The sequence below is a fragment of the Cydia splendana genome, chromosome 13 (assembly GCF_910591565.1).
Source record: "Cydia splendana chromosome 13, ilCydSple1.2, whole genome shotgun sequence".
Classification (NCBI taxonomy): domain Eukaryota; kingdom Metazoa; phylum Arthropoda; class Insecta; order Lepidoptera; family Tortricidae; genus Cydia; species Cydia splendana.
In genome coordinates, this window is record NC_085972.1 from 10,884,463 (window position 1) to 10,911,877 (window position 27,415).

Sequence of the window (27,415 nt, forward strand, 5' to 3'; positions counted from 1 at the left end):
CAACATGTACGTCTGAAGCACTACGTGAGTAGCATTAAAATAGATTGTTGATGCATTCGGCATCAATAACTTTGACCTTGACGAGATTACCCGTTTTGACTGTTATTATCATGAGATACCTACTCGTAGCTACACGACGAAAAGTGTTGTAATTTTTATCAATTAAATTTGTTTTGTTACTACCTATATACTTTGTACATTTTATCGACAGGTAATAGATATTTAAGTGTACGTTAAAAGTAGGGGTACGTAAGTACGCGTATAACCAACGATTAATTAAGCGCCTACTTCGATGGTCATAGCAATATGTTCCGGTACTGATAAAATTATACGTTGCATCAATTTTTAGTCGGTTATTTTTAAGGAATATTTTTTGCCACGTTGTTTTTACAAAATTTGAAGAACGATAAGGGCCTTTAGTGCACTGTTTTAGATCCAATCCGGACCCTAGGTTTAGCATTTCCTAATATTTTCTGCTAATATCTATTATTTTAAAATATTGGTAAACCAATTAATTCTATATCAAAATATACCTTATTTCATTGTAATAAGCACTAACGTACTAATGCGAGCAAAGTAATCAAACATGCGCAATCGTAGTCTAGTCGAACGCAGTCTGACAGTTCGTGTGAGGTTAATGGTCGACTCGCTCGAAATAGTTTTGATTTTGATAAATATTTGTATTCAAAATTCTTCTCAATCATGTAGATTCGCAACGTGAAACAGTAATACCCTTTCCATTTCAATATTATGTTGATCAATAGTACCGGTGACAGGAAGTTAGCAAGGAAATATTGTAAATATATGATGTTTCTTTGTCATGAGAATAGTTTTTCTAATACTTATCGATCGATTACGAAAGAGCATTTAGCTTGTTTTATTAAACAGTGTAACTGATTTTCATTAAAATAGCTAGAGTTACTATATATATTTGCGTGAGTCCATCTCCGTCGTAATAAAGACGCGTTAACTTGAGCTACGCTAACGAGTTATGTGTGAAGTGTTTACTCAACCCGATCTATTCACAGGCAGTTACATTTGCTTAAAAAAGCCATAAAGTTAAAGCGGAGATTCGGTGTCGCTACTTGGAAAGAGATAAGGAGAGGTGTGTCTATGTGTAGCTCCTGAGGTCATTTCCATGTATTGTTGCTCTTTTCTGTAAGTACCTGCTCACTTTATTTATTTACTTTTTTTAATCAGTTTATCTACCGGTAAATTCACGCACTATTTCACCTTTTAGTTTGTTTACTAGTAGTACAACTTAGTAGGTGTGACTAAACCTCTTACAAAAGTAAACATATTCTATAGTTCTGTAAAATAGCTTTATCCTAAGTAGTTTTAAGACAAATGAACAAATTTTGTTTTAAATACCAATACTAATTACTTGAATCTGCATTATATTTACTATTTTGTTTAGTTTTAAAATCTATATTAAAATGATTAAGTAAAATAAAACAAAGTTATGGTTTAAATTAAAATGATTGAGGTACGAATTTTAGTATCCCAATCCCTACATTCCTGTCCTGTCCTATCCTGAGAGAGGAAAAGATGATTTAACTAGGCAGAAAAAGAATATTGTAGGTTATTAAAAAGAATATTGCTTTTCCACCTGTTCTCACTTATTTACAAAAAAAAATATTTTTTCTAAATATTGTCATGAAACCATTCAGAATGAAATCAAAATAATATAGTCCAGTATTTAATGTTATTTGAATTGATATTTGTGCTGTAAATGTGTAGTTATATTATCAATGAAGGTCAAGTCTGATACTAAGTTCCTGTTAGGTTGATTATGGAAGCAATACATAATTATGTATGAGTTCTAGAATAGATTGCACTTGGTAATGTAATTGTTTATTCATTTTACATTTATTATATATAATACAACAATGTACAAATGGTGGACTGAATGCAAAATATCATTTAGATTTAGGGGAAAGTGAAAAGTTGATTAAATTCATTTAAAGATGATAAAAAATCTGGGAAGGAAAGTGCTTTTATTAAATGCAGAAACAAATAAGAATTTAAAGAAAAAAAAAGAATTCTTCGAATATTTGTCGATTTTGCTACATTGCCAATTAATACATCCTTTTTAGCCAAATGTTATGTTAGGTACATTAAAACTTATAGTCCTACATATCAATTAACTGCTGGTATTTGAACTCTGAATGTATGGTCCATTAAACTTCAGATGAATAAAGCAATAGATATTATTTTATTCAAATTAAATTCGAGTTATGAACTAAAATAGAAATAAAAGAAAGTTCCAAATTTGAAAGCGCTAAAATTGGCTTGGGTCTTACGAGGTTAAACCACAAACAAAACACTGCATAGGGTTTTGTCATCTCAATTTCAACAGAAACAAATAAAATTGTGTCATAACTCGGAGTAATTAACAATGGAGCCGCCATGTCTAAAATTTTCGGTACAAAATAGTCTGCCGTTTTTTGCGGGGGAGGGGCACATCAAATGTATAGGTACGTCATGTCAGATAAACGTCAGTCCATACATATGGTTGACATGTGGTTGACCATTGGCCGCCTTTTTTCGACAGAGGGGAACGCCTGTTAATGGCGGCTCCATTGTTAATTACTCCGAGTGTCATAAGTATTAGACTAAACACTACAAACATTTTTAAATAGCACAACACAATTATAAACTACATAATTCTGATTTAATTGCCTACATTCAATTAAAGGCAATGAGATGAGCGGGAGTCTGGTGGCAATCTGCCGGTGATTCACACATGACTGCATTATCACATACTAGTCAGCAATCAGGTTAGATTCCATGTAATAATGATGTAACTAATCATGCATCTGACATGTTCTAATGATCATTCAGTTATAACAACGGTTTGTTTTGAAATTCTAACATTTCCAGTCACCCATAAGTGTTCTGCTAGTAAGTTTTGTTTTTGTTGTTTTATATTGTCTTTATTGTTTTGTTTTTAATGACTACTAACTAAACCTGCTTTATATGTTTATAATTATAACCTTGTAAGACCCAATGTGCATGACAATGTATACTCCTTTTCAATCTAATTAGAACCTTTCACAAACTAAATATAGTACTTACTTTTTATTTTGAGATATTTCATTGCTTTCTCAAACAAACGAAAATCATCCCAATTTACTATACAACAAGGTTTCTAATTAAAAATAGGAAAATTTTGTAGGGATAAAATTTACCACAAAGGACCATTATTTTGTAGATCTAATGAAATGTAATCATATTATTCCCTGTTTCAGTGTGTTTATAATGTTATTACTATTTCCTTATATAATCTTTATTTTACCTTCTATAATCATACTTCCTTTTCTAGTTTATAAACTAACCTTGGCAGTGTGGCTTAAACAGAATTAACTCAATCAATTCATCATCAATTTATTCTTGACAGTAGGTTTTCACAGATGCTGGCCCTCATTCTAATCTAATTCAAAGCTAATTTCTTGCTTTTACTTTAAGAACATGCACCTAGAATATAGTGCTGAATGTCCTTAAATAGGTAAACCAGTATGAATCAAGTTCAATAGGTATTTCACCACTGCTATACTCAGAATAAATTCATGAATGAATATCTTAAACAATATTATTCACAAGTTTGTTAATTCTGATTGAGCCAAACATTGGTGCACAGTATTAACAATCTGACCAAAGTAGATATGATGCACGCATTTGCTGTACATTTGGGCACGTATGTGGTCCCACTATATTGGTCAGGTTGGGGCGTGGATATCAGAATACAAGAGATTCGTCATTACTTTATTTTAGTTTCTGAAACGCTGTTGGAAGTTTTATTATTTTTTATTTTATGTTTCAACACTTTCAACTACATAATAAACACAACATTGGCGGCATAAGCAAAGACATATGAATAAAGAATTCAAGACTGTCAATGTAAACAAAAAATCGCGCTACCAAGAGGTCTCTTGACAAGTGGTGGCGCCATCTATGAAAATGGCGCCACCACTTGTCAAGTAGCCAGATCTCACCCGCCAGGAACCTTGCCATTTATATTTTGTGGCAAATAGAAGTTTCACTTCAGAAACTAATGCTTGCAGATTGCAGATCAATACCTGGTGTATATAATACAGAATATTATTATGTTCTGATTTGCGCAGATACACAAGCTGAATTGATTGCAAATAACGTAAACATGTATGTTCACTACATGTAAACAACAAACATCCGTGTTTGCAATTCGTTACCTTTACTTCTAAACATTTTGCGCAGGAAACAAACGCTCAACACGTGCACCATAAATCATATATTCTGTTGTTATTACGAGTATCTTTAAAAAAATACTTTTTTTTAATGAAACGATATAATTAAAGTCCTGCGGGCTCAGCACGGTTCCATTTTTATCGACTATCACTATGCGCGTCCCTTTCGCACTTACATACTTGTTAGAACGTGACAGGCATGGTGACAAGGGATAAAAACGCGACCGTGCTAAGCCGCCTGTTTCGTAATAAAATAATGGTTCCTGCAAAAATCACAGAAAAACCCTGTGTGTTTGATTGTCAAAAACCTTATGCAAACGGTGACTTTTTAGTTCTAAAATTTGAAGTTCAGGACCAAAGAGTAGTATAATATGTTCAGGACTCAACTTGAACTGAACTGAACTTCGTTCAGATCTCGCCGCAGCTGCGCGGCATATCTCTTGTATTCTCATATCTATGGATTGTCGATTGTTTTCCTGTATCACTCTGCTTGTTCCATTTGTCACAGTTCACGTTTGGGCGTCGGGATGGCGAGCATGAGTTCGACGCTCGTCGAGACCGTCTCTATAAACTACGAGGACTTTAACGAGAGCTTCCTTACCTGCGGCACATGTTTATGTTAGTACAAGTTTTTTTATTTCACCATAGGCAAAGGAATGAGATGACGTAACTGGCCAATAGTAATCTTTATTCATTCAAGGAAGGAGAAGGAAGAACCAATGATCTGCTAAGTCATTGCTGTTAATACAAAATGGAGCAATATGCTTTTGGTCTGATTTTGACTCAATGGCGTTGTAGCTGTAGGGTGCTGTAACTGCTCTAAGTGCGTCTTGTCTAGACTAGACTGGGTGTTATTGATTAGATTATCAAACAGTGAGTGACGCTAGAACCAAACAAATGTATGACGGTATACAGTGACATCTAGTTTCGCTTTTAAAATCAGTCATACGATAAATTGCTCCAATTTGTACACATTTAATTCCTTTGACTATGATATGTTTATTATGGTGGCAAACAAGCGTACGTACCGCTAGATGGTAAACGGCAATGTAGACTATAGATGTGACCTAGGATGTCACATCGCATAACCGACCGTTTGGAGGTCTTGTATTGGACACTTACGAACAAAAACCAATCTGAAAACAATAACGATTTAAAACAGTTTCTATAAAAGATATACATTTTTATTTGTTGTGACAGGATAATAACGTACGACTTCATCAATTACCTATACAAGTCGTCATCATCATCAAACATAAGCAAGAATAGATCAAGTATTTCGAAATTATTACACAACACTTTATAATATGTGAGAATTCACTTTGTTAACTTAAGTTTAAGGACATAATGCAGGCCCTTAGCCGTTAATAAGCGAATCCTTAAATACAATGCTTCGTACAAGCCAAAGGTCTGACGTAATTTACTACGACCAAGCCACACCTTATGTTTAAGTGTTATGTATACAGAAATAACTCTGATGTCAAGTAGCTAGTAGTAAAAGCAAAACCCTTAGTGTTGATTGAATATTAATGACCACTAAGCTACTACTTAGTATATATGTGTCATCATAAAGATATTTTGGGCATAGGTACTTTTAATTTCTTATCAGGCAAAGTCTGAATTCCTATGTATTATGTATACACAATATTGCTTTGATGGATTATAAATTAGACAATCACGAAGTTAATTTAGTCCTCTATAATTTAAATTTACCGATGTTTTTTGTGACGCGAATTCAAGTTTGCACACCACCTCATCCGCTCCATCTTGATTAAGATCTGTTTTTGCTTGATACCTACTATTCAATATATTCTTAAATATCTCCCACACAAAAAGCGGCATCCTGGTAAGGAACTCAATCTAACATCATTTAGTAGTTGTTTTTTCTTGGCTAAAACAAGAAGTAACTAGGACTGGAAAAGTGTTTTGATGAATAAATAATTTATTTTCAGGCACTTACGACGGCGGTGAACACACGCCTAAGCTTCTCCAATGCTCACACACAGTCTGCTTACATTGCCTAACTCGAATAGCCGCCTCACAGACCAGAGACGCTGGTAGCTTCCGATGTCCCATCTGTCGCGAACTCATAACTATACCGAGAGGCGGGGTCCAAGCGTTACCACCCTCGTTCCTTGTCAATCAGCTTTTAGATCTAATGGCCCGACAGAGAAGAGAAGTCATTCCACAGTGCAGTTCTCATCCTGGTCGCGAGCTGCTTTTTTGCGAGACTTGCGACTGCGTTTTCTGTCGACATTGTGCTGATGGGCCGCACAGCGACACGCCTTGCGACCACACTGTAGTACCATTCTCTATAGCGTTAAAAAGAATGTCGGAAATTCTACTATATAGAGCAAATGAGTGTTTAAGTAAGCTTGGTTCAGCAAGAGATGCGGTTGCCAGTGAGTTGAGAAGGTTAGAGGCTGCGGCCACTGCAGCTGATGACGCTATAGACAGGCATTTTAACGAATTGAAAGCTGCCTTAGAGAAACGACATAGTGAACTGAAGTCGGCGGCGTCGGCCGCTGCCACACATAAAAGGAAGTTACTTGAAGAACAATTAAAGTTAATAGACGCTGAGAAAACTAAGGTAAGACTGATTCAGATTTAATAAGTTGAACACTGACGGGTCAAACCCTATCATTTTCTCTTCTCACTCTTTCGATGCCATTTTCTAATACTCTAAAAAGTTGGCAATCGGCGACGAACATTTACTTTAAGTAGCGATCATGTTGATCTGGATACGATAACCAAATATCACATAACGTTCAGTTGTTATTCTCAGGTTGAAGCAGAATGTTCAGGCCTCCAACAGCAAGTGGAAGTCCGCGAAGTAAGCAGCCGAGCGGCAGCATTAGGCGCCCGGTTAGGAGACGCGGCGGCGCTGGCCGAGCCTCGCGAAAACGCTTTCTTGGCTGTGGACTTTGCTCATAACGATGCTCAGCAGAGATTCGCGGAAGCACTGGCGGAACTTGGGAGAGTAAGGACCAGTACGACGTTTCCTGGCCTATGTACTTTGCAATTAGGTAAGGATTTCATGAATATCTTTTAGGGTTTCTTAGGGTTAGGGTATGGGTTTCTTTTAGGTAAGCATGTTCCATCCTAGACTGCATCGGCACTTACCATCAGGTGATATTGTGGTCAAATGTTTACCTTTTTCTAAAAAACAAAGACTAAAATAATTGCAAATGCGAAATTTATCTAAATAGTGCTGTGGCGAAAATATCTAACTTTGTCATCGGGGGTCTGAGAAGTGTCATTGCCATCCCAATAGGTATATTTTATTTTAAAGCTAATACCTTTAAACGAGCAATTCTTGTAATACCTACCTTTAAACGAGCAATTCTTGTAATACCTACCTTTAAACGAGCAATTCTTGTTTATTTATAGGTATAAGATAAGATAAAAGAAAAAATAAAAGTTTATTCAAGTAGGCATATTACAATGCGCTTATGAACGTCAAATAAAGCTATACCGGCTATATATTTCGGGTATGAAATTTGCTACATGGGGTTTTCGGGGGCGATAAATCGATCTAGCTAGGTCAGCAGGGTTATCAGTAGTCTCAAATATGCCTAATATAATCAATGTGCCATGAGTTGAAGCTCAGCGATACACTCGTTGGTTTCCAGAATCAGGGTGTGTCTGTGGTCTGGAAGTGAGCGTGATCCTCCGCACGGTGGATTACCACGGCGAGGCGCGCAGCACGGGCGGCGACCCTGTCAGCGCGGCCGCCACTTTGGACGATGCGCCTCTACCCTGCACTGTCACGGATCTCGACTCTGGTCACTACAGGTATGTATTGTGTAACCTGTAAACCTATGAAACTAAGGAAAATGTACCCAGCTGTTTACATAATACCTAGGGATGTAATAAGGGAAAGAAAATACAAGAGTCCACTTGATAGCTGTTTTATTTCTTCTTTCAAAACTCCTACATACCCTAAAATTACAACTTCTAGCTCAGACTGCTAACGGTAGAGCTGTTGGTTCATTAATATCTATATTCTTACAGTTTTGGATAAACCACCAACAAACTAGTTGTTTAATTAATTTTTATTCAGGTAATTATAACACGAAAAGTTACACCTGAGCATTAAATTTGGCAAGTAACACTGTCCATTGATCACAGTAAACCTTGGTTATGATATTAAAGTTATTCATTATAGATGTGACAAAAGCAAAAGGTTACCGATCTATGACAATAACAAAACTTGAACTTCAAGTAAACTATGAGCTTACTAAGGGCTACCCAAGGGCCAACACATACCTGCTGCCACAGACGATATTAATTCCTCCAAGTTAACTCCTCTGCATTCCGCCAGACGAACGAGACAGACGATCTAAAAATATAACAAATATCATGAGATTTAGCTTTGTGCACAACTGCTGACAAACACCTAAACACTGAACCGAATCGTAACACTTACAGAAAAGTCTGAAGCGGTCAAGAATAGCATTTGGGTCGGAACTCGTGACCATGGCCATGAAGGCGTCCCGAGAAGACCCGTCTCTTACATCAGCTTGCCACGCTCAAGGGCACCCACCTCTTTCCTCAGCAACATGGCAAAGGAAAGCAACGTTTGCCTCGACCTATTAAAACCCAGTAACCAAAATATGTATCTCCGGAACTATACAGCGACAATGGATTTCCACGCTGAGCTTTATATTAATATATTTTAATTTTTGGAACAACCAATATATGTTCTGACACTAATCCAGGCCGTCTTTTCTTCTTCTATTTTCCTTCCATTTCAAATTTAGTGCTCTTTACAACACGAACTGCACGTTGCCAGTCATATTGTGCTACCCTTTAAAACATGTAGGTTTAATTACCTAACGACACAATATTAAGAATAATTGGCCAAGCACGAAGTCAAGACTACGGTGTTCAGAGCACCGTACGACACATCCCTAGGTGGTTTTAAGTTTGGATACTTATACTAATTTATCCCATAAGTACATTTTATTCACTATTAGGAAATAAGAAGGTAATGTCTGGGAGCTCTGGGACCTTGGAGTTTGGACTTTTATTAAAGGCCTCTGGGCTAGTATAGGTAATGTAGAAGTTATAAAGCTTCTACCTTAGATATATTTTTTAGAGATTAAAGATGTTATTTACCACCTTGTCGCGTTGATTGTATATCCATAGCAAATTACAGCTTTCTAACACTAACAATCAACCTCATCTTGGAGGTGAAAAGAGGAAAAATCGTATGTCCCATTTCGGCCAACCGAAATCAAGAACGTTTATATAATATAGGCCTACCGTTTATCTAAAACGTTTGGTGAAGGCACATTTCTAGTAGAAACAAATTATTATGAATTTCTCTGTAATTTGTACAAACCATTTCGTAAACTGACATTCCGCTAAACTGTTGTTTTTACATCTTACTAGCATCCATAACATATTGAAGTATATTATTCCACTTTTCTGAACATTTTCATTATTATTCATTCTTTTTTTGTGAGAATGGCTTTTTCTGCCTGGGCACTTTGCCAATTATTGATTCTTTCAAACACCAAAATAGTTGACAATTTAATATACGTCAGAGTTGACAGGCAACTTCGAGCATGAAAAACTAAATCCGTCAAACATACTGGGTATACATACGACCTCATGATAATCTTTGATATAGTCGCAATTGTTGTATTTTAAACTTGTAGACTGGGCAGGCACCACTCAAAAAGAAATAATATTACAATTAAGTCTGTGATTCGGCATTTCTCGGTTTTTGACGTTTAGGCTTGTTTCTGAAGCCCCCTCCAGACTATGCGCGTGAATCGCGGGCGCGGATTTCGCTGTCTACGAAAATCGACGCCACACTCGCGTTCGCGGCTTCGCGCCGCAATTCGCGCACAAGTGTGGAGGGGGCTTTACACAAAATGTAATTAAAGTAAAGTATTAATCAATTTGCTCATGTTTCATATAAGTCACAGAAATAAGTATTAATAAATGTCTAAGTTTTAGTACAAGTAGGGTAACTGCGTCAGTTTGCCGTCCAGTACCTGTTTCCGTCCACTTGGCGGAGTTGCTACAAAGAATTGCGTATAATTTGAATATAAACCTAACTTACCGCACAATTTTGGACTTATTGTAAGTCAGCTTTTAAAAGAAAAAATATTTTAGTAGAACTGGAATTCATGAGTACCAAATCTTAACTGACATCTTTGTCACTCAAACAAGTTTGATCAAGATCGGCTTACTTTATATTTCGTCAACTTTACCTTTGTTTCCAAAACCTGTGAATTTTAACTGTCATATACAATACAGGCGGCGTAGCACGGTCGCGTTTTTATCGCTTGTCACCATGCCTGTTACGTTCTAACAAGTATGTTAGTGCAAAAGGGACGCGCATAGTGATAGTCGATAAGAATGGAACCGTGCTGCGCCCGGTCTTCCAAATTTATTTTTTATAACAGAACAGTATCTAGATGCTGCTCTCACCGATCTGTTCAAAAATATACAGACTGTATACAATTAATACATAAATGTAATGGTACTTAATGAGAAGGAATACTGTTTCGACGAATCAGATACTCTCAATAAAATCTATAGGTAGATGACGCCATAGCTGTTAATAAATATTAAATGACTTTATTATCTCTATACGCTTTACTAACTCTATGTGCGCTAATGTGAAAAAAAAAAAACAACGACAGTGAAGAACGGAATTCTTAATTTAAATTTGTACTGATAAACTCCAACAATAAATATGATTCTTACTGAGCACACTGCGATAGTCTATTGGTTGGAAAGCCCGTTCGAAATTTAAACTTATTTGCTTTATTACAAGGTTGCATTTTCCAGATCTTTTACTCTCTCATACTTATAGTAGGCTATTCAGAAAAAAAATGAAATATCTCACAAAAGTAAGTAAGTAGAATTAAACTTTGTATCAAAGACATAAGTCATAAATTTCAATGCCAAAGTTTTAAGTAAGGATCTTTCTCACTAAAACTACTTCCTAATATGAAATCACCAGTGTAAGCATCAGTTAGCTAGCCCTAAGCAACCAAAGATCAGGCTGCAGTTTAAAAACTAATAAAGATAGAGTTAACCTGATAATTTTCCCGCCGTCTCCATACTTGTTTTAGTTGGATATTGACTGGTCAGCTGCCTGTTAGCTATAGTTTTCGCGAAAATAACAGGACAGAGGTGAAAAATTTTGTATGAAAACTTGCAACTTTAAATGCATTTTTTATCGAAACTATTGCATTCTAAAATGAAGTCAAAATCAGTCCATCGACTCAATTTTTTGCAAGCTTTCTAATGGTACCTCACACGATTCTTACAATTGAAAATAAAATTCAGCCTAACCCTCTAACCCCCTAAATTTCCCCCTAAAATCAGAAATAAGCAGTTTCGACTTATTCACAGTGTTAGTGATGGTACTTGCCATAACTATTCCAAATTTCAGGTACCTACATCAAACGGTCTTTGAGAAAAACGCATTTAACCGATTTGCAAGACCGAAGTGATCCCATAAGAGCACCGTGAACAAAGTTTTGTACGGTGCTCTAAAAAAGGCGAAATACCAATATTTCTATTTGTATCTAAACTATATAATTAAATTAAATCATGTTCAATATTTCTAAAAAGAAATTAACACTAACAGAAATAACCAAAAACAACGAAGTTCCACCAAAACCACTAGCTGGCGCTATGTGACAGTATGGTCATTTTAGAAATGGATTGGTTCCGGTTACGGGGCGGTTTCTAGTGACTATAGAGGATTCTCAGTTCCTCGTTCGACGTGTTGCCTCTCTGTCACACTGGTAAATTCGTACGTAAGTGGTTCGCGGTAGGCCCTCTGAAAACCATAGAGGACAGATGAGGTAAAATTATTGGGTATTGGATGCGACACGACCATTTCTTTGTAACTGTTTCGGAAGGTAGAATAGAACGCAAGAGAGGTTGTGCTAGACCCAGACGCAGTTAAATGGAACATAAGGCGAATTCAGAAGACGCCGAGTCGATTCCAGCTCTGGGCACTGTAGGCCTTAGGATGGTATTTCACCTATTCAATTTCTTTGTCCAATGTGTATTGCGTCTCACATTTTGCTTTAATGAGTGAGTGAGATGCAATGATATTGGTCAAAAAAATGGACAGGTGGAATAGTCACTTTTTGTTTCGTATATGAAATGTATTTCAGTGTATGATGAGGGAATTCTGCAGCATGTACTTTGAGCCTTAACAGGTCCAAAAGGTGCAAAGCACGACACTTACTTTTAAATTCAAGCATGATTGATTATTACTGGAATGTTTTCCAGGATCACGTTACGACCCTGGGCGGCGGGTGCGCTGACGGTGCGCGTGCTGGTGTTCTCGCGCTGCGTGCGGGACTCGCCGCTGCGCGCCGACGTGGCGCCCGCCGCCGCGCCGCTGCTGCTGTGGGGCGCGCGCGGCGCCGGCAAGGAGCAGCTCAGCCAGCCCGTCGCCGTGGCCAGGTGTGTATACTGTCATACACCGTGGGCCGCGGGTGCGCTGACGGTGCGCGTGCTGGTGTTCTCGCGCTGCATGCGGGACTCGCCGCTGCGCGCCGACGTGGCGCCCGCCGCCGCGCCGCTGCTGCTGTGGGGCGCGCGCGGCGCCGGCAAGGAGCAGCTCAGCCAGCCCGTGGCCGTGGCCAGGTGTGTATACTGTCATACACCGTGGGCCGCGGGTGCGCTGACGGTGCGCGTGCTGGTGTTCTCGCGCTGCATGCGGGACTCGCCGCTGCGCGCCGACGTGGCGCCCGCCGCCGCGCCGCTGCTGCTGTGGGGCGCGCGCGGCGCCGGCAAGGAGCAGCTCAGCCAGCCCGTGGCCGTGGCCAGGTGTGTATACTGTCATACACCGTGGGCCGCGGGTGCGCTGACGGTGCGCGTGCTGGTGTTCTCGCGCTGCGTGCGGGACTCGCCGCTGCGCGCCGACGTGGCGCCCGCCGCCGCGCCGCTGCTGCTGTGGGGCGCGCGCGGCGCCGGCAAGGAGCAGCTCAGCCAGCCCGTGGCCGTGGCCAGGTGTGTATACTGTCATACACCGTGGGCCGCGGGTGCGCTGACGGTGCGCGTGCTGGTGTTCTCGCGCTGCGTGCGGGACTCGCCGCTGCGCGCCGACGTGGCGCCCGCCGCCGCGCCGCTGCTGCTGTGGGGCGCGCGCGGCGCCGGCAAGGAGCAGCTCAGCCAGCCCGTCGCCGTGGCCAGGTGTGTATACTGTCATACACCGTGGGCCGCGGGTGCGCTGACGGTGCGCGTGCTGGTGTTCTCGCGCTGCGTGCGGGACTCGCCGCTGCGCGCCGACGTGGCGCCCGCCGCCGCGCCGCTGCTGCTGTGGGGCGCGCGCGGCGCCGGCAAGGAGCAGCTCAGCCAGCCCGTGGCCGTGGCCAGGTGTGTATACTGTCATACACCGTGGGCCGCGGGTGCGCTGACGGTGCGCGTGCTGGTGTTCTCGCGCTGCATGCGGGACTCGCCGCTGCGCGCCGACGTGGCGCCCGCCGCCGCGCCGCTGCTGCGGTGGGGCGCGCGCGGCGCCGGCAAGGAGCAGCTCAGCCAGCCCGTGGCCGTGGCCAGGTGTGTATACTGTCATACACCGTGGGCCGCGGGTGCGGTGACGGTGCGCGTGCTGGTGTTCTCGCGCTGCGTGCGGGACTCGCCGCTGCGCGCCGACGTGGCGCCCGCCGCCGCGCCGCTGCTGCTGTGGGGCGCGCGCGGCGCCGGCAAGGAGCAGCTCAGCCAGCCCGTGGCCGTGGCCAGGTGTGTATACTGTCATACACCGTGGGCCGCGGGTGCGCTGACGGTGCGCGTGCTGGTGTTCTCGCGCTGCGTGCGGGACTCGCCGCTGCGCGCCGACGTGGCGCCCGCCGCCGCGCCGCTGCTGCTGTGGGGCGCGCGCGGCGCCGGCAAGGAGCAGCTCAGCCAGCCCGTGGCCGTGGCCAGGTGTGTATACTGTCATACACCGTGGGCCGCGGGTGCGGTGACGGTGCGCGTGCTGGTGTTCTCGCGCTGCGTGCGGGACTCGCCGCTGCGCGCCGACGTGGCGCCCGCCGCCGCGCCGCTGCTGCTGTGGGGCGCGCGCGGCGCCGGCAAGGAGCAGCTCAGCCAGCCCGTGGCCGTGGCCAGGTGTGTATACTGTCATACACCGTGGGCCGCGGGTGCGCTGACGGTGCGCGTGCTGGTGTTCTCGCGCTGCGTGCGGGACTCGCCGCTGCGCGCCGACGTGGCGCCCGCCGCCGCGCCGCTGCTGCTGTGGGGCGCGCGCGGCGCCGGCAAGGAGCAGCTCAGCCAGCCCGTGGCCGTGGCCAGGTGTGTATACTGTGTATAACGGCACACTAGGGACTCATCATCATCATATCTGAAAGACTCACTGCTAGACATAGGCCTCTCCCACAGATCTCCAACCCGACGTCCGGTCGTGCACTGCTCTTGTCCATCGTCTCTCTGCGATCAAAAGCAGACCATCGATGTCGATGTCCAGCTTATAAATCATATACCAATATAATATTTATACCAATCAACACAGTAGATTAAGATAGTCTCATAAAAGAACACAACGTTGCTTGTCTCAAAAGGTTTATCTATTTAGATATCGGTATTATTGGTGCGAGCTGGCTGGGTTTCCTTTCGCTGACAGAAAACACCACTTGATTAATTACTTAAATTGTTTATTTCGAGCTTGTAATATGCCATTGGATTAGGTATAAAAACTGTATATAAGTATGTATTTATTCATATAAATATATATATACATAAATAAGTATATTGTCGCCTAGCACCCATAGTACCATCGCGCACACTGTTAACTGTCCACTGTCCACTGTCCACCGATGTACAGTTAGGAATGTTGCTGTTTGTACAGCTTTGTTTAGTTTCCAATGACATTTCAAAGTGTGTGTAAACGACTTTATCGTCGTTATCGTATATCTGCTAAGACTAAATATAATATGTATAATTCACAGATGTCCGAAACGCCGTGAGATCTACGTGCTGGACGCGGGGAACTCACGTGTGATGGTGCTGGATGAAGAAACTTTCGCCTTTAAGTCGCACATCGTCAATGAAGGTCAATGTTCAGTCTTATTTCTTGTACAGATAATCTACTAAATATTTTGGCTTGTCATATCACACTATTTCTTTTTACGTCGATGGTTTCGAAGCATAACTGAACTTCGTTATTCAACTCATCATCATCATTCTCTTGCCCTTATCCCATTCACTTGGGGTCGGCGCAGCATGTCTTTCTCTTCCACACCTCTGTCGCCCGTCATTTCATCATTCACTTGCGTTCGTTTCATATCATCTTTCACACAGTCCATCCACCTTTTCCTCGGTTTTCCTTTCCTCGTACTTCCCTCCACATTCATTCGTAATACCTTTCTCGTCACATGACTTTCATCCCTCCGCATCACATGCCCGTACCACGCTAGGCGATTTGCCCTTACTTTTTCTGTTATGGGTGCAACTTTCACGCTTCCTCTTATATACTCATTCCTTATCCTATCCATTCTCGTCACGCCACACATCCATCTTAACATTCTCATCTCCGCTACATGCAATCTTTTTTCATCCGTCACCTTTAGGGCCCAACACTCTGATTCATACATGACGACAGGTCTTATGACTGATTTATAGATTTTACCCTTCAACCGAAGAGGCATTCGGGCGTCGCAAATAGTTCCCGTGACCTGTCGCCATTTCATCCATCCCGTGCTAATCCGGTTTTTCACGTCACGGTCAATATCGCCATCGCACTGTACGAGCGAACTGAGGTACTTAAAGTCGGAGCAGACCGGCAATGTAACGCCGTCGAGTTCTATGGCAGCAAAACTGGAGAGACCGCAGAACACACACGCAGAACATATGTTCTGTTTTAGATCTGCTGATCTTCAGGCCAACATTCTCCAATTTTTGCCGCCATTTCTGAAGTCTGCTCTGCACCTCGAGTTCGTTTTCACCAACAAGCACAATGTCATCGGCAAACAGCATACACCAGGGTGCCTCCTCCTGTATGTCCGGCGACAGAGCGTCCATAACAAGCAGGAAGAGGTAAGGGCTTAAAGCCGATCCCTGGTGCAAGCCTACCGTGACACTGAACTTGTCGGTGGTGCCAGCAGCTGACCGGACGCGTGTACAACATCGGTTGTACATTGACCGGATTAGCTCTACATACTTCCCAGGCAAGCATTTCTCTTTCAGAGCCCACCACAAAACCTCTCGGGGTACTCGGTCGTATGCTTTTTCGAGGTCAACAAACACCATATGCAGGTTCTTTTTGGCATGTCTGTATTTTTCGCACAGATGGCGAAGTGCAAAAATGGCGTCTGTTGTACCTCTCCCCGGCATAAACCCGAACTGGTTTTGTGTTATATCACTCTCATCTCTCAGGCGTCTCTCTATCACTTTTTCCCATATTTTCATGCTATGTGACATGAGCTTTATTCCTCTATAGTTGTTGCATTCCTGTACATCCCCTTTGTTTTTAAAAATGGGCACCAGCAAACTGTCGCACCATTCGTCGGGAATGGTTTCTTCATGCAACAACTTATTGAAGAACAAAGTCAGCCACTTACATCCATCCTCACGCAGTAACTTCCATACCTCTCCTGGTATATCATCTGGTCCTACAGATTTCCCATTTTTCATACTTCTCACAGCCGTTCTTACTTCGTCCATACATATTTCTTTCACTGCACCCATATTTATCATCCTGTGCTGTAGTACCCTGTTCCATTCATTTTCCTCATTCATCAACCTTTCGAAGTAGGCTTTCCAACGTTCTTTTATCGCTTCGTCTTTCGTAATCACCTTACCTGCATCATCTTTCACACATTTGATATGAGACATATCCCGGGAACTTCTTTCTCTCGCTTTGGCTATGCGGTACAGCTGCTTTTCGCCTTTAGGACTATCTAAAGACTCGTACAAATGGTCCTGTGCTGCTGTTCTGGCTATAGCAACTGCACGCTTTGCTTTCTTCTTACATTCTTTATATTCTGTCCTCTTTATTTCCTTCTCAATTTCCTGCCCAGTTTCAACACTTTGCCATTCTTTAAATGCCTGCTTCTTTTTCTTTAATACTTCCTGCACCTCCTCATTCCACCACCACGTTTCCTTATCTATCACACCTTTCCCTTTCGACTCTCCCAATACATCTTTTGCTACTCTCCGTATACAATTTGCCATCTCGTTCCAACATTCGTTTGTATTCAATCCTTCCATTCCTTTCATTTCTATCATTTTATATATTACACGTTCTTTAAATTTTATAGCACATTCATTCTTCTCTAGCATATGCCATCTTATCTTTGCAGGGGGCCGTTCGGTTCTCATACGAGACTGGACTTTAACGTTCACATCGATTACAAGCAGCCTGTGCTGTGAAGTAAGGTGTTCTCCTGGTATTATTTTTGTGCCTTTGATGCAGTTGATTTTATTTCGCTTCACAAGGAAATAATCAATTTGCGTGGTGTGATTGCCACTTTTGTAGGTTATCAGGTGTTCATCCTTTTTTTGGAACCAGGTATTGGCGATTGCCATGTCCAAGGCAGTAGCTGCTTGTAGCAATGCTTCACCCTGCGTATTACGTATTCCGAAACGGAAACCCCCATGCACTCTTTCATACCCCACATTCATTCTTCCAACATGTCCATTAAAATCCCCTCCCACATATATCTCCTCATTTGCTGGTATAGTCATGGTCACTGCGTCAAAATCCTCCCAAAACTTCTCTTTCACTACATCGTCACATTCACTCTGGGGAGCATAAACACTTATTAAATTGAGTGTGACGTTTTCTAACATCACTTTCATAGCGACGATTCTATCGCTCTTCCTGTCAACATTTGTGACATTCTGTTTCAAATGACGATCGAGTGCTATACCAACGCCATTTCGTCTGCCGTCACTCCCATAGTAGTAAAACTTATATCCTTCTCCAATCTCTCTAGCCCTCACACCCTTCCACTTTGTTTCCTGCAAAAAAGCTACATTTATCCTTCGTCTTTTCATTACATCTGCTAGTTTTCTCCCCTTCCCAGTCATCGTCCCTATATTCCAGCTAGCATACCTCAATCTCACATACTTAGGTTCCCGGGCTCGCTTCTTACGTCGCCCCCGCCCGGGCTGGTGCGACAACCCTTGTCCATTTCCCACAGGAGCCGGGTGCTGCCCCTGCGCGTCGCCTGCGAGGTACGCCCTAGCCCTGTCGCTCATCTCATTTAGTCCGATAATGCTGCTAAAAGGGTTTGGCATGAGTTTTTACAACCGGCCGCCTGCCTGACGTTAACCCTCCTTGGGAATCCCTAGTTGACTTAGGTGACTGTCAATTTACTCCTTAAGTCGCCTTTTACGACATCCATGGATAAGAACGGAGTGGGCTATTCTTAAACCGGCAACCACACGGCACTTCGTTATTCAACTACGATATAAAAACATTCACCATCTCGGTATACTAGACTAGAATGGCAAGTTCACGACGCGCGGGTGAAATAAGAAACCGACCGTTACTGTTTTTTTATACACTACGTCGGTGGCAAGCAAGCATACGGCCCGCTTGATGGTAAGCGGTCACCGTAGCTTATAGACGCCTGCAATTACAGAGGTGTTACATGCGCGTTGCCGACCCTAAATTTACACAGTATTGACTTCAAAATCCGACGTTCTGTTTGAAATAGTTCTGTAACTATTCCAGGTCTAGCAGGTCGCAGCTGTACAGGAATCGCGGTCACGGCGGACGGCATAGTCGCCGTCAACTGGCGGACTAGGACGCTCACTGAGGTTCATTACATTATTCATTTCATTGACTTATCTTCGGTAAGAAGGCCCTTACGGACACTAAAAATGGTACCAGTGCAGCGGTGTCACGCACACGAATTCGAGCCAATCGTGCTGTTTAACGCCACAACGCGATTGGTTGATGAGTTCGCATTACGCGCGCGATTGGTCGCAACTAGTTGTTATTTTATGTATCGAAACAATGCTTTTTTGCTCTCTCATTATTTTACTACTATCCCATATATATTTCAGGTGAGCGTAGAGGGTTCAACTCTGCGTACGATTAAGTCGGATCGTCTAGTGGAGCCAGTGTGCGTCGCGTGCGACCCGAATGGTCGGCGACTAGCCGTCGGCGACAACGGCGCGCGATGCGTGTTTGTGTTCGACGCACGTGGGGCGATAGAACGGGAGGTCAGTATGTGTGTGTGTCTGTTATCCCTTCAGGTGAGTAGAAAGGTCAACTCTGCGTACGATCAAGTCGGATCGTCTAGTGGAGCCAATGTGCGTGGCGTGCGACCCCAATGGTCGTCGACTCGCTGTCTGTGATAAACTTGTCTGTACTTGTATTTTACATATACATAGATGCTCAAAAAATGTAATATGCGTTCTGACGCTTTGGCAATAAAGTCATGTTCAGATGTTTGTAAGCATTTTGGTTGCTTCTACATTCGTTTATCTGATAGTAGCCTCTCCTTTCATGTACTCTATAGAAAAAAAAAATTATTAGCCCGTTGTATACGAAATGCGATTCTCAACCAGGAGAAATATTGTTCGAAGGCTATTTATTTTTATCTGTGTAATTTAATTGACAGGTGGGCGGCGGTGAGTTAGGGCTGGTGGGCGGGCTGGCGCTGGCGGGCGACGTGCTGGTGGTGGCCGACGTGGCCGTGCGCGTGTACGACGCCAGCGGAACGCTGCAAGCCACGTTGGCGCCCGTGCCTAAAGGTACTCACCTTAGAGCTTAGGAATATAAACCTTACAATACAGTGTTTATAGTTTATATTTGAGTGGCACCGTGATACGCTCTCGCGACTGGTCGTTACCTATAGCAGACACCGCAGGCCTCGCTCGCGTCCGTGCCCAAAGGTACGAGGGAATTTCAGCCTTATGTACAGTGGTTACGTTCCATATTTGCAGCGCTGCGAAGCGTCCCTCGTGGCTGTTCTTTACCGACAGCGGTGATTCGCTACAGGCCACGTTGGCACTCGTACCTAAAAGGTACGAGGGGATTTGAACATTCCTTACGTTCCATATGCTTCTATAATTCTACGTTGCCACTGGTTTTTAACCTTTCAGTGATAAGGGATAACGTGACAAAAAATATATTTTGTCAAGGATCAGCAACTGTTTGGTAGCAATTACGTATAGGACAAAGTCAAAATAGGTTTATTAATTCGCAAGCCAATTAAGGTACTTCTAGGGACCATCCATGACCCCCGGACCACCTGTTAGAACCACTAGTAATATATAAGTTACGCAAGAGCCGCTTGTCAGTGGAGCATAGGCAGAGAAGTTTATGCTGTTGTTTTTCTTGCAGCTACTTATCAGTGAACTACAAAACTTATTTGCCAGCATACAAGGTGCTCACGAGGACGCGAAATTTTTTGAATGTATTTGTACATAAAAAGTACCTAAATGTTATTGGTAAACTTGTCACTTAAAATGGATTTTTACTTTTTTTTTCGTAAAACTTAGTCTTTGCAAAGTGTTACTTGTCACTTTTTGACATCTATCAATAAGGATATTTAGACTACGTCCCATAGTAAAGCCTGACCAGTAATATATGATCACGCGCCATGTTGTGGAATTTCACTGGAACTATATTTTTCATACTATACTGAACTGTCACCCTATACATGAGAATAAAAGCGCTAGGGATTGCAATCCGGTCCGGCGGATCCGGTAATCCGGCCGGATCCGACTCATTTTTCAAGACACCGGATCCGGTCTCGGATCCGGTAAAGTGAATCAAAGCGCTAAAATATAAAATAACAGCTTAAAACACTGCTAAAGTTTAAAAGTTCTCGCCAATATTCGAATTTTCTCGCTGGCAAACAGTAACGCAACAATTTGTTTGTTAGTTGACGCCAGTCTTCTAGCCGACGAAATATGTGTCGTCGTAGCGTTGAGATTTCAGTGCACCTTAAGTACTGGATTGGTTTATATTCAATTTATTGTGTAGTTACATTGTAATTTAATGTACAGTATGTTCTTTCGTTTTATTTTGTACAAACCATTATAGCCCAGTTATCATCATCATCATCATCATTTCAGCCTATATACGTCCCACTGCTGGGCACAGGCCTCCTCTCATGCGCGAGAGGGCTTGGGCTATAGTCCCCACGCTAGCCCAATGCGGATTGGGGACTTCACATACACCTTTGAATTTCTTCGCAGATGTATGCAGGTTTCCTCACGATGTTTTCCTTCACCGAAAAGCTAGTGGTAAATATCAAATGATATTTCGTACATAAGTTCCGAAAAACTCATTGGTACGAGCCAGGATTTGAACCCGCGACCTCCGGATTGAAAGTCGGACGTCATATCCACTCGGCTACCACCGCTTTAGCCCAGTTATAATAAGTGTTAACTGCATTTAAAATATAATGAATAAATATTTATAAAACTTCATTCAGCACTTCAGCAGTTAAGTTAAATGTTTTGGCGAATTAAAAGTAATTAGAGGAATATATGTTGACTTTTGATGACCGGTCTGACCTAGTGGGTAGTGACCCTGCCTGTGAAGCCGCGATCCTAGGTTCGAATCCCGGTAAGGACATTTATTTGTGTGATGAGCACAGATATTTGTCCCTGAGTCATGGTTGTTTTCTATATATTTAAGTATTTGTATATTATATATATCGTTGTCTGAGTACCAACAACACAAGCTTTCTTGAGCTTACCGTGGGGCTTAGTCGATTTGTGTAAAAATGTCCTATAATATGATTTTTTTATTATTATTTATATGTTACTTTGTTATTATTATGCTACTAAATAAAGTGGGAAAATGTAGTAGTAGTAGTAGTAGTAAACACTTTATTGCACAAAGTAAGTACTTACATAACACAGAGAGAATACAGTAAATGTGTACAAAGGTGAACTTATCCCGTTAAAAATGTTTAATATTTCGTGTGAAACAATGTTTTAATGTATACTTGTATATGTATGCACGTTCATTAATTTTGTTTGCTCAAACTAAAATGGTTGCATTGAAAGCACCTTTTTGTGGGAAATGTGGGTGGGGCTATAGATATTTTAAGAGAAAAAGAAGATATCATTTGTGAGACTGATTATTGTAACAAGACTTAAATAAATAAATAAATATTATAAGACATTCTTACACAGATTGACTAGTTAAGTCCCACAGTAAACTCAAGAAGGCTTGTGTTGTGGGTACTCCACAGAACACCGCCTCTAGAAACCTAATATTGGCCATTTTGTTCCCGACGCAAATCACCAAACTGTGAGGTGCGGGAGGGGTGCTCACGGCGTTGCGATTGGTCGTTTCAAACATGGCGCGCTGACACGTGTAAGCGTAGGGATGGGACATGTTCATTACAGGTAGTGGGTACTGCTACCAGTGATACCGAAATTTATTGTGGTAAAATTGTTACCAATTTAGAATACTTAGAGTAAACTTACTTAATAATTATATTGATTAATTTAATATTTCATTAAGTAATTTAACAATGTACCTGAAATGTTTACTTAACATATTAGGGCATTTCTGTTTAAAGTACCCAGAACATGAATTTTAAATTTTAGAATTTTTATATTATTTCCACTCAGAATCGCAATCTCTTTCGATACGAGAAAAAAGTGTCGCCAAAATCTCATACAATTATTTTCTTTTGTCCGTTTTATTAAGGTCATAGAAGGTTGTATTGAAAACATATTCAAATGGACCAATAACATATGCCTATTACAAATCAACTCCGAGTTGTCTCGCACTTCTTTGAAGTTCATCATCAGGTCCATTTCTTGACATGAGACCTAACTGCTCACCTAGAGGATTCTAAAAAACCCATACAACATATGTCTAAGACATACCAACACCGAGTTCCCTCGCACTTCTTTGAAGTTCATCATCAGGTCCATCTCGTGACATGAGACCTAACTGCTCACCTAGAGGATTCTAAAAAACCCATACAACATATGTCTATCACAAACCAACACCGAGATCCCTCGCACTTCTTTGGAGGTCATCATCAGGTCCATCTCGTGACATGAGACCTAACTGCTCACCTAGAGGATTCTAAAAAACTCATACAACATATGTATATCACAAACCAACACCGAGTTCCCTCGCACTTCTTTGAAGTTCATCATCAGGTCCATCTCGTGACATGCGGCCTAACTGCTCCGCCAGGCCAGCCTAGAGGATTCTAAAAAACTTACACAACATATTACCTATATATTATGTCTAAAATGGTACAATACGGTATGACGAAGCACGAAGTTTCCGCAACTGAAAAACCATCATCGTCACATCACTAGTCGAAAGGGAAAGGGATAGCGCATTGCATTTTCAAGTTGACGAAAAGGGACGGACATACTTCGCCTCTGCTTACGACCAGTATAAAATGAACCCCGCGGACAAGAAACATTATTCAATGAAATAATGAATTTGACTTTCCTGTGGGATGTTATTCCATCTGTTTCGTAAGTCGATGTCTTAGATGACTTGCCACACCATTTTACGCTGCAATATCCCATGATTTCCCAATGAATTCAATAGTTTAGGATTTATTTTCTTTGAATCGTGCACACTGCTAACAGGTCGTAACCTTGGGCGCAACTGATCGGAGCGGCGCGCGAACAATCTTATATTTGACCTATACACCATACGGGCGGTGGCCGCGAGTCGTCCTATAAGCTCGGTCTATAGGGGTTGGTCTGTGGGGTACTCAGACAACGATATATATAATATATAAATACTTAAATACATAGAAAACAACCAAGACTCAGGAACAAATATCTGTGTCATCAGGTCATCACACAAATAAATGCCCTTACTGGGATTCAAACCCAGGACCATCGGCTTCACAGGCAGGGTCAATACTTACTAGGCCAGACCGGTCGTCAAAACTTAGTGGTTAGTGGTTAAGACTTAGTGGTAAAGTAATAAAAACGTTGATTTTTTAAACTTAAAACAGCCGTTTTATTAATCCAATAAAAATATCCTTAATATCGCATATTATAACGCTAAAAAACACAATAAAATACGTGACTTGATGAATTTTTTATCCGAAATACCAATCCGGCCGGATCCGGCCGGATCCGACGGATTGAGGCCAAAATCCGGCCGGATCCGACCGGATTCAAAACCAGACCGGATTGCAATCCCTAAACAGCGCCCTCTTGACAATGATCATATGTTACTGGTCAGGCTTTAGCAACATCGCCATCAAAAAGGCGTTTTGCACTATGTAACAATAAAAACTTGTTTTTTTAAATTGGTATTACCGCTGAAACTAGGCGAATTTCAAAAAAGTTTATAGGACATTTTTGTCTCTAAATATGATCAGGAATACGCTGTTAAAATTATTCGGTTTCCTCATGTTACACCGTGTATATATCTACAAATTTTATTTCTTGTCAGGTCGTGGTGGCTATGGCGGCGTAGCGCTCGAAGAATCAGAATCAGGCCGCCACATAATATGCATACGTTCAGCTCGCGGCCGCCCCGCGCTGCTAGTGCTCGAGGCGAGCGGCGGCCGTATTCTGGCGGCTTGCGAGCTAGCTGACAAGAAACCCAGGCGGGTCGCTGGGCTGACGCTGCTGCCTAACAAGAGGGTTCTGTTAGCGGATCTGGCAGGAAACTGTCTGAGGCTGCATACTTATTGGTGAATGGTAAGTAAATATTTTATAAACTGGATAAAAGCTACGGGTAGGGCTAAAGCGCCTATTGTAAGCGTCTCGGCCTTCGCCTACGCTATCTTATTGTTCAGAATCAGGCCGCCACGTAATAGGCATATCGAAGCGAGCGGCAGCCGTATTCTGGCGGCTTGCGAGCTAGCTGACAAGAAACCTAGGCGGGTCGCTGGGCTGACGCTGCTGCCTAACAAGAGGGTTCTGTTGGCGGATCTGGCAGGAAACTGTCTGAGGCTGCATACTTATTGGTGAATGGTAAGTAAATATTTTATAAACGGGATAAAAGCTAAGGGGAGGGCTAAAGCGCCTATTGTAAGCGCCTCGGCCTTCGCCTACGCTATCTTATTGTTCAGAATCAGGCCGCCACATAGTAAGCATGTCGAAGCGAGTGGCAGCCGTATTCTGGCGGCTTGCGAGTTAGCTGACAAGAAACCCAGGCGGGTGCTGGGCTGATCCTGCTGCCTAACGAGAGGGTTCTGTTGGCAGATTTAGCTGGGAATTGTCTCAGGCTGCATATTTATTGGTGAAATGAACTTGTTAGATAAATGAATAATTTTTAAAAATATTAAATATATTTAAAACTCAAAATTGATAGTAAATATTATTTTCAAAGATAAAACTTGTCAGGAAGTTATTAATTTACCTTGGTTCATAATTATGTAAAACTGCTAAATCAATAACTGGATACTATTTAAGTTTTAAGTAAGATAAATAAATAATAAACAGATGTAATTGAAAATAACACTGTTTTATTAAATTAAATAATCCAATTTATTAACCTTATCCAATCAACAACTTACAAACACAATCACTATTAGTTTATAATTCAGTAAGAGATGATTTAATTAATTATTAATTAATTAATCCATCTAATTAATCAAGTAAGTACATAATTATTACAATAATTACCAACATAGTATTTACTTAACTTTCAATATTCCTTTGGCGATGATTAACTCAGTGCTGCAGGGCAAAGCAGAATGCAGAATGCTCAAAGCAGAATGATCAGTAATGGATGGGTCGGTCCCTTTTATACCAATTTCTACCTGGCAACTGGTTGATCATGCCACTTGTCATTCGATAAGTGACGTCACAGAAGTAGTTTCTCATGTACCTCGTCCATTTATCGAATCATGCAGAATAAAACTATTAGAATATATTTTCAATAAACTCCGTTATACATAATTATTAGTCAGTAATATTAATTCAAAATATAATTACTTCAAAGTAGTTTACAAATTTAAGTAGTAAGTTAACAGACTTACTGTTTCTCTTGTCAACGGTGGTTTCGTATCGTACCTACCCACATAAATAGCAAATTCTGTAAAATTCACGTAATGTTGTGTTAAGTGTTTAAATAGTGTAATATATTATCAACATTGAACGTCAAAGAGAAACAGGTCAGTTTCATACGTAATACAATTTGTACATAGAACAACAATATTCTAACACGGCCATACTGACATGTACTTCGTTCTCGACGTACACAATTAATCAATAATAACACCATTTCATAATCATAGGATAGTGATTGATTAAAATAATATTAACTTTGACCACTTGCCAGATATCTAGACATGTTTGTCCCATTCACCCGCTGCTAATGAAATGAACAAACACCAAACAAATGGCCGACCAGCGGAGTGCTTTAACTAACTCAACACTTTCCAATCATCTAGACATGTCAATCTCATTCACTCGCTGCTAGTGAGACAGAAAAACACCAAATGAAAGGCCGACCAGCGAAAGTGTTCAACTACATCGCTACAAATCCAAATAAAAATAATCAATCATTGAATAACTTTAATCAATCTCTTTTAAGTGATTTTGACCAATAAATATTAATTATTCGAATATAGAGTAACATAATATTTACCTACATAACATAAAGATCGTTCGGCCAATCTGACGAGTCATTGCACATTGTGTTAAACATATTAATTACAGTTGCTACACATCGTTCTTCTTGACCATAGCTTCGTGGTACACCAGGACTCTGCTCCACTGTCGCTTGTAGCGGGGTTAAAGATGGGCAACGCGATGTCCTTGTGTCTTCCGCGAGCACCGGAGATAGCTTCCGTGACCGCTTTTAGAAGGCTTTCCAGTTTTCCACAGCTTCCAAATTCGTCTGAAATTATATAAGTATATATGTAGTGTAGCTGGATACAATCCCACTTCTGATGTTAGATAAATGAATAATTTTTAAAAATATTAAATATATTTAAAACTCAAAATTGATAGTAAATATTATTTTCAAAGATAAAACTTGTCAGGAAGTTATTAATTTACCTTGGTTCATAATTATGTAAAACTGCTAAATCAATAACTGGATACTATTTAAGTTTTAAGTAAGATAAATAAAATAATAAACAGATGTAATTGAAAATAACACTGTTTTATTAAATTAAATAATCCAATTTATTAACCTTATCCAATCAACAACTTACAAACACAATCACTATTAGTTTATAATTCAGTAAGAGATGATTTAATTAATTATTAATTAATTAATCCATCTAATTAATCAAGTAAGTACATAATTATTACAATAATTACCAACATAGTAT

At 41.4% G+C, this 27,415-nt stretch overlaps 1 protein-coding gene across 1 annotated transcript; it reads left to right on the forward strand.

Annotated features, from left to right (window-relative positions):
• The first annotated feature begins 592 nt into the window (after positions 1–592).
• On the forward strand, positions 593–24,824 carry LOC134796058 (tripartite motif-containing protein 2-like). Its single transcript, XM_063767992.1, has 11 exons — positions 593–1,158; positions 4,735–4,844; positions 6,179–6,816; positions 7,012–7,252; positions 7,859–8,021; positions 12,501–12,677; positions 15,161–15,264; positions 18,892–18,977; positions 19,227–19,385; positions 19,787–19,919; positions 24,577–24,824. Exons 1-11 carry the CDS (start codon positions 1,139–1,141, stop codon positions 24,822–24,824), a joined length of 2,079 nt encoding a protein of 692 aa, XP_063624062.1. The 5' UTR covers positions 593–1,138.
• Positions 24,825–27,415: the final 2,591 nt, after the last annotated feature.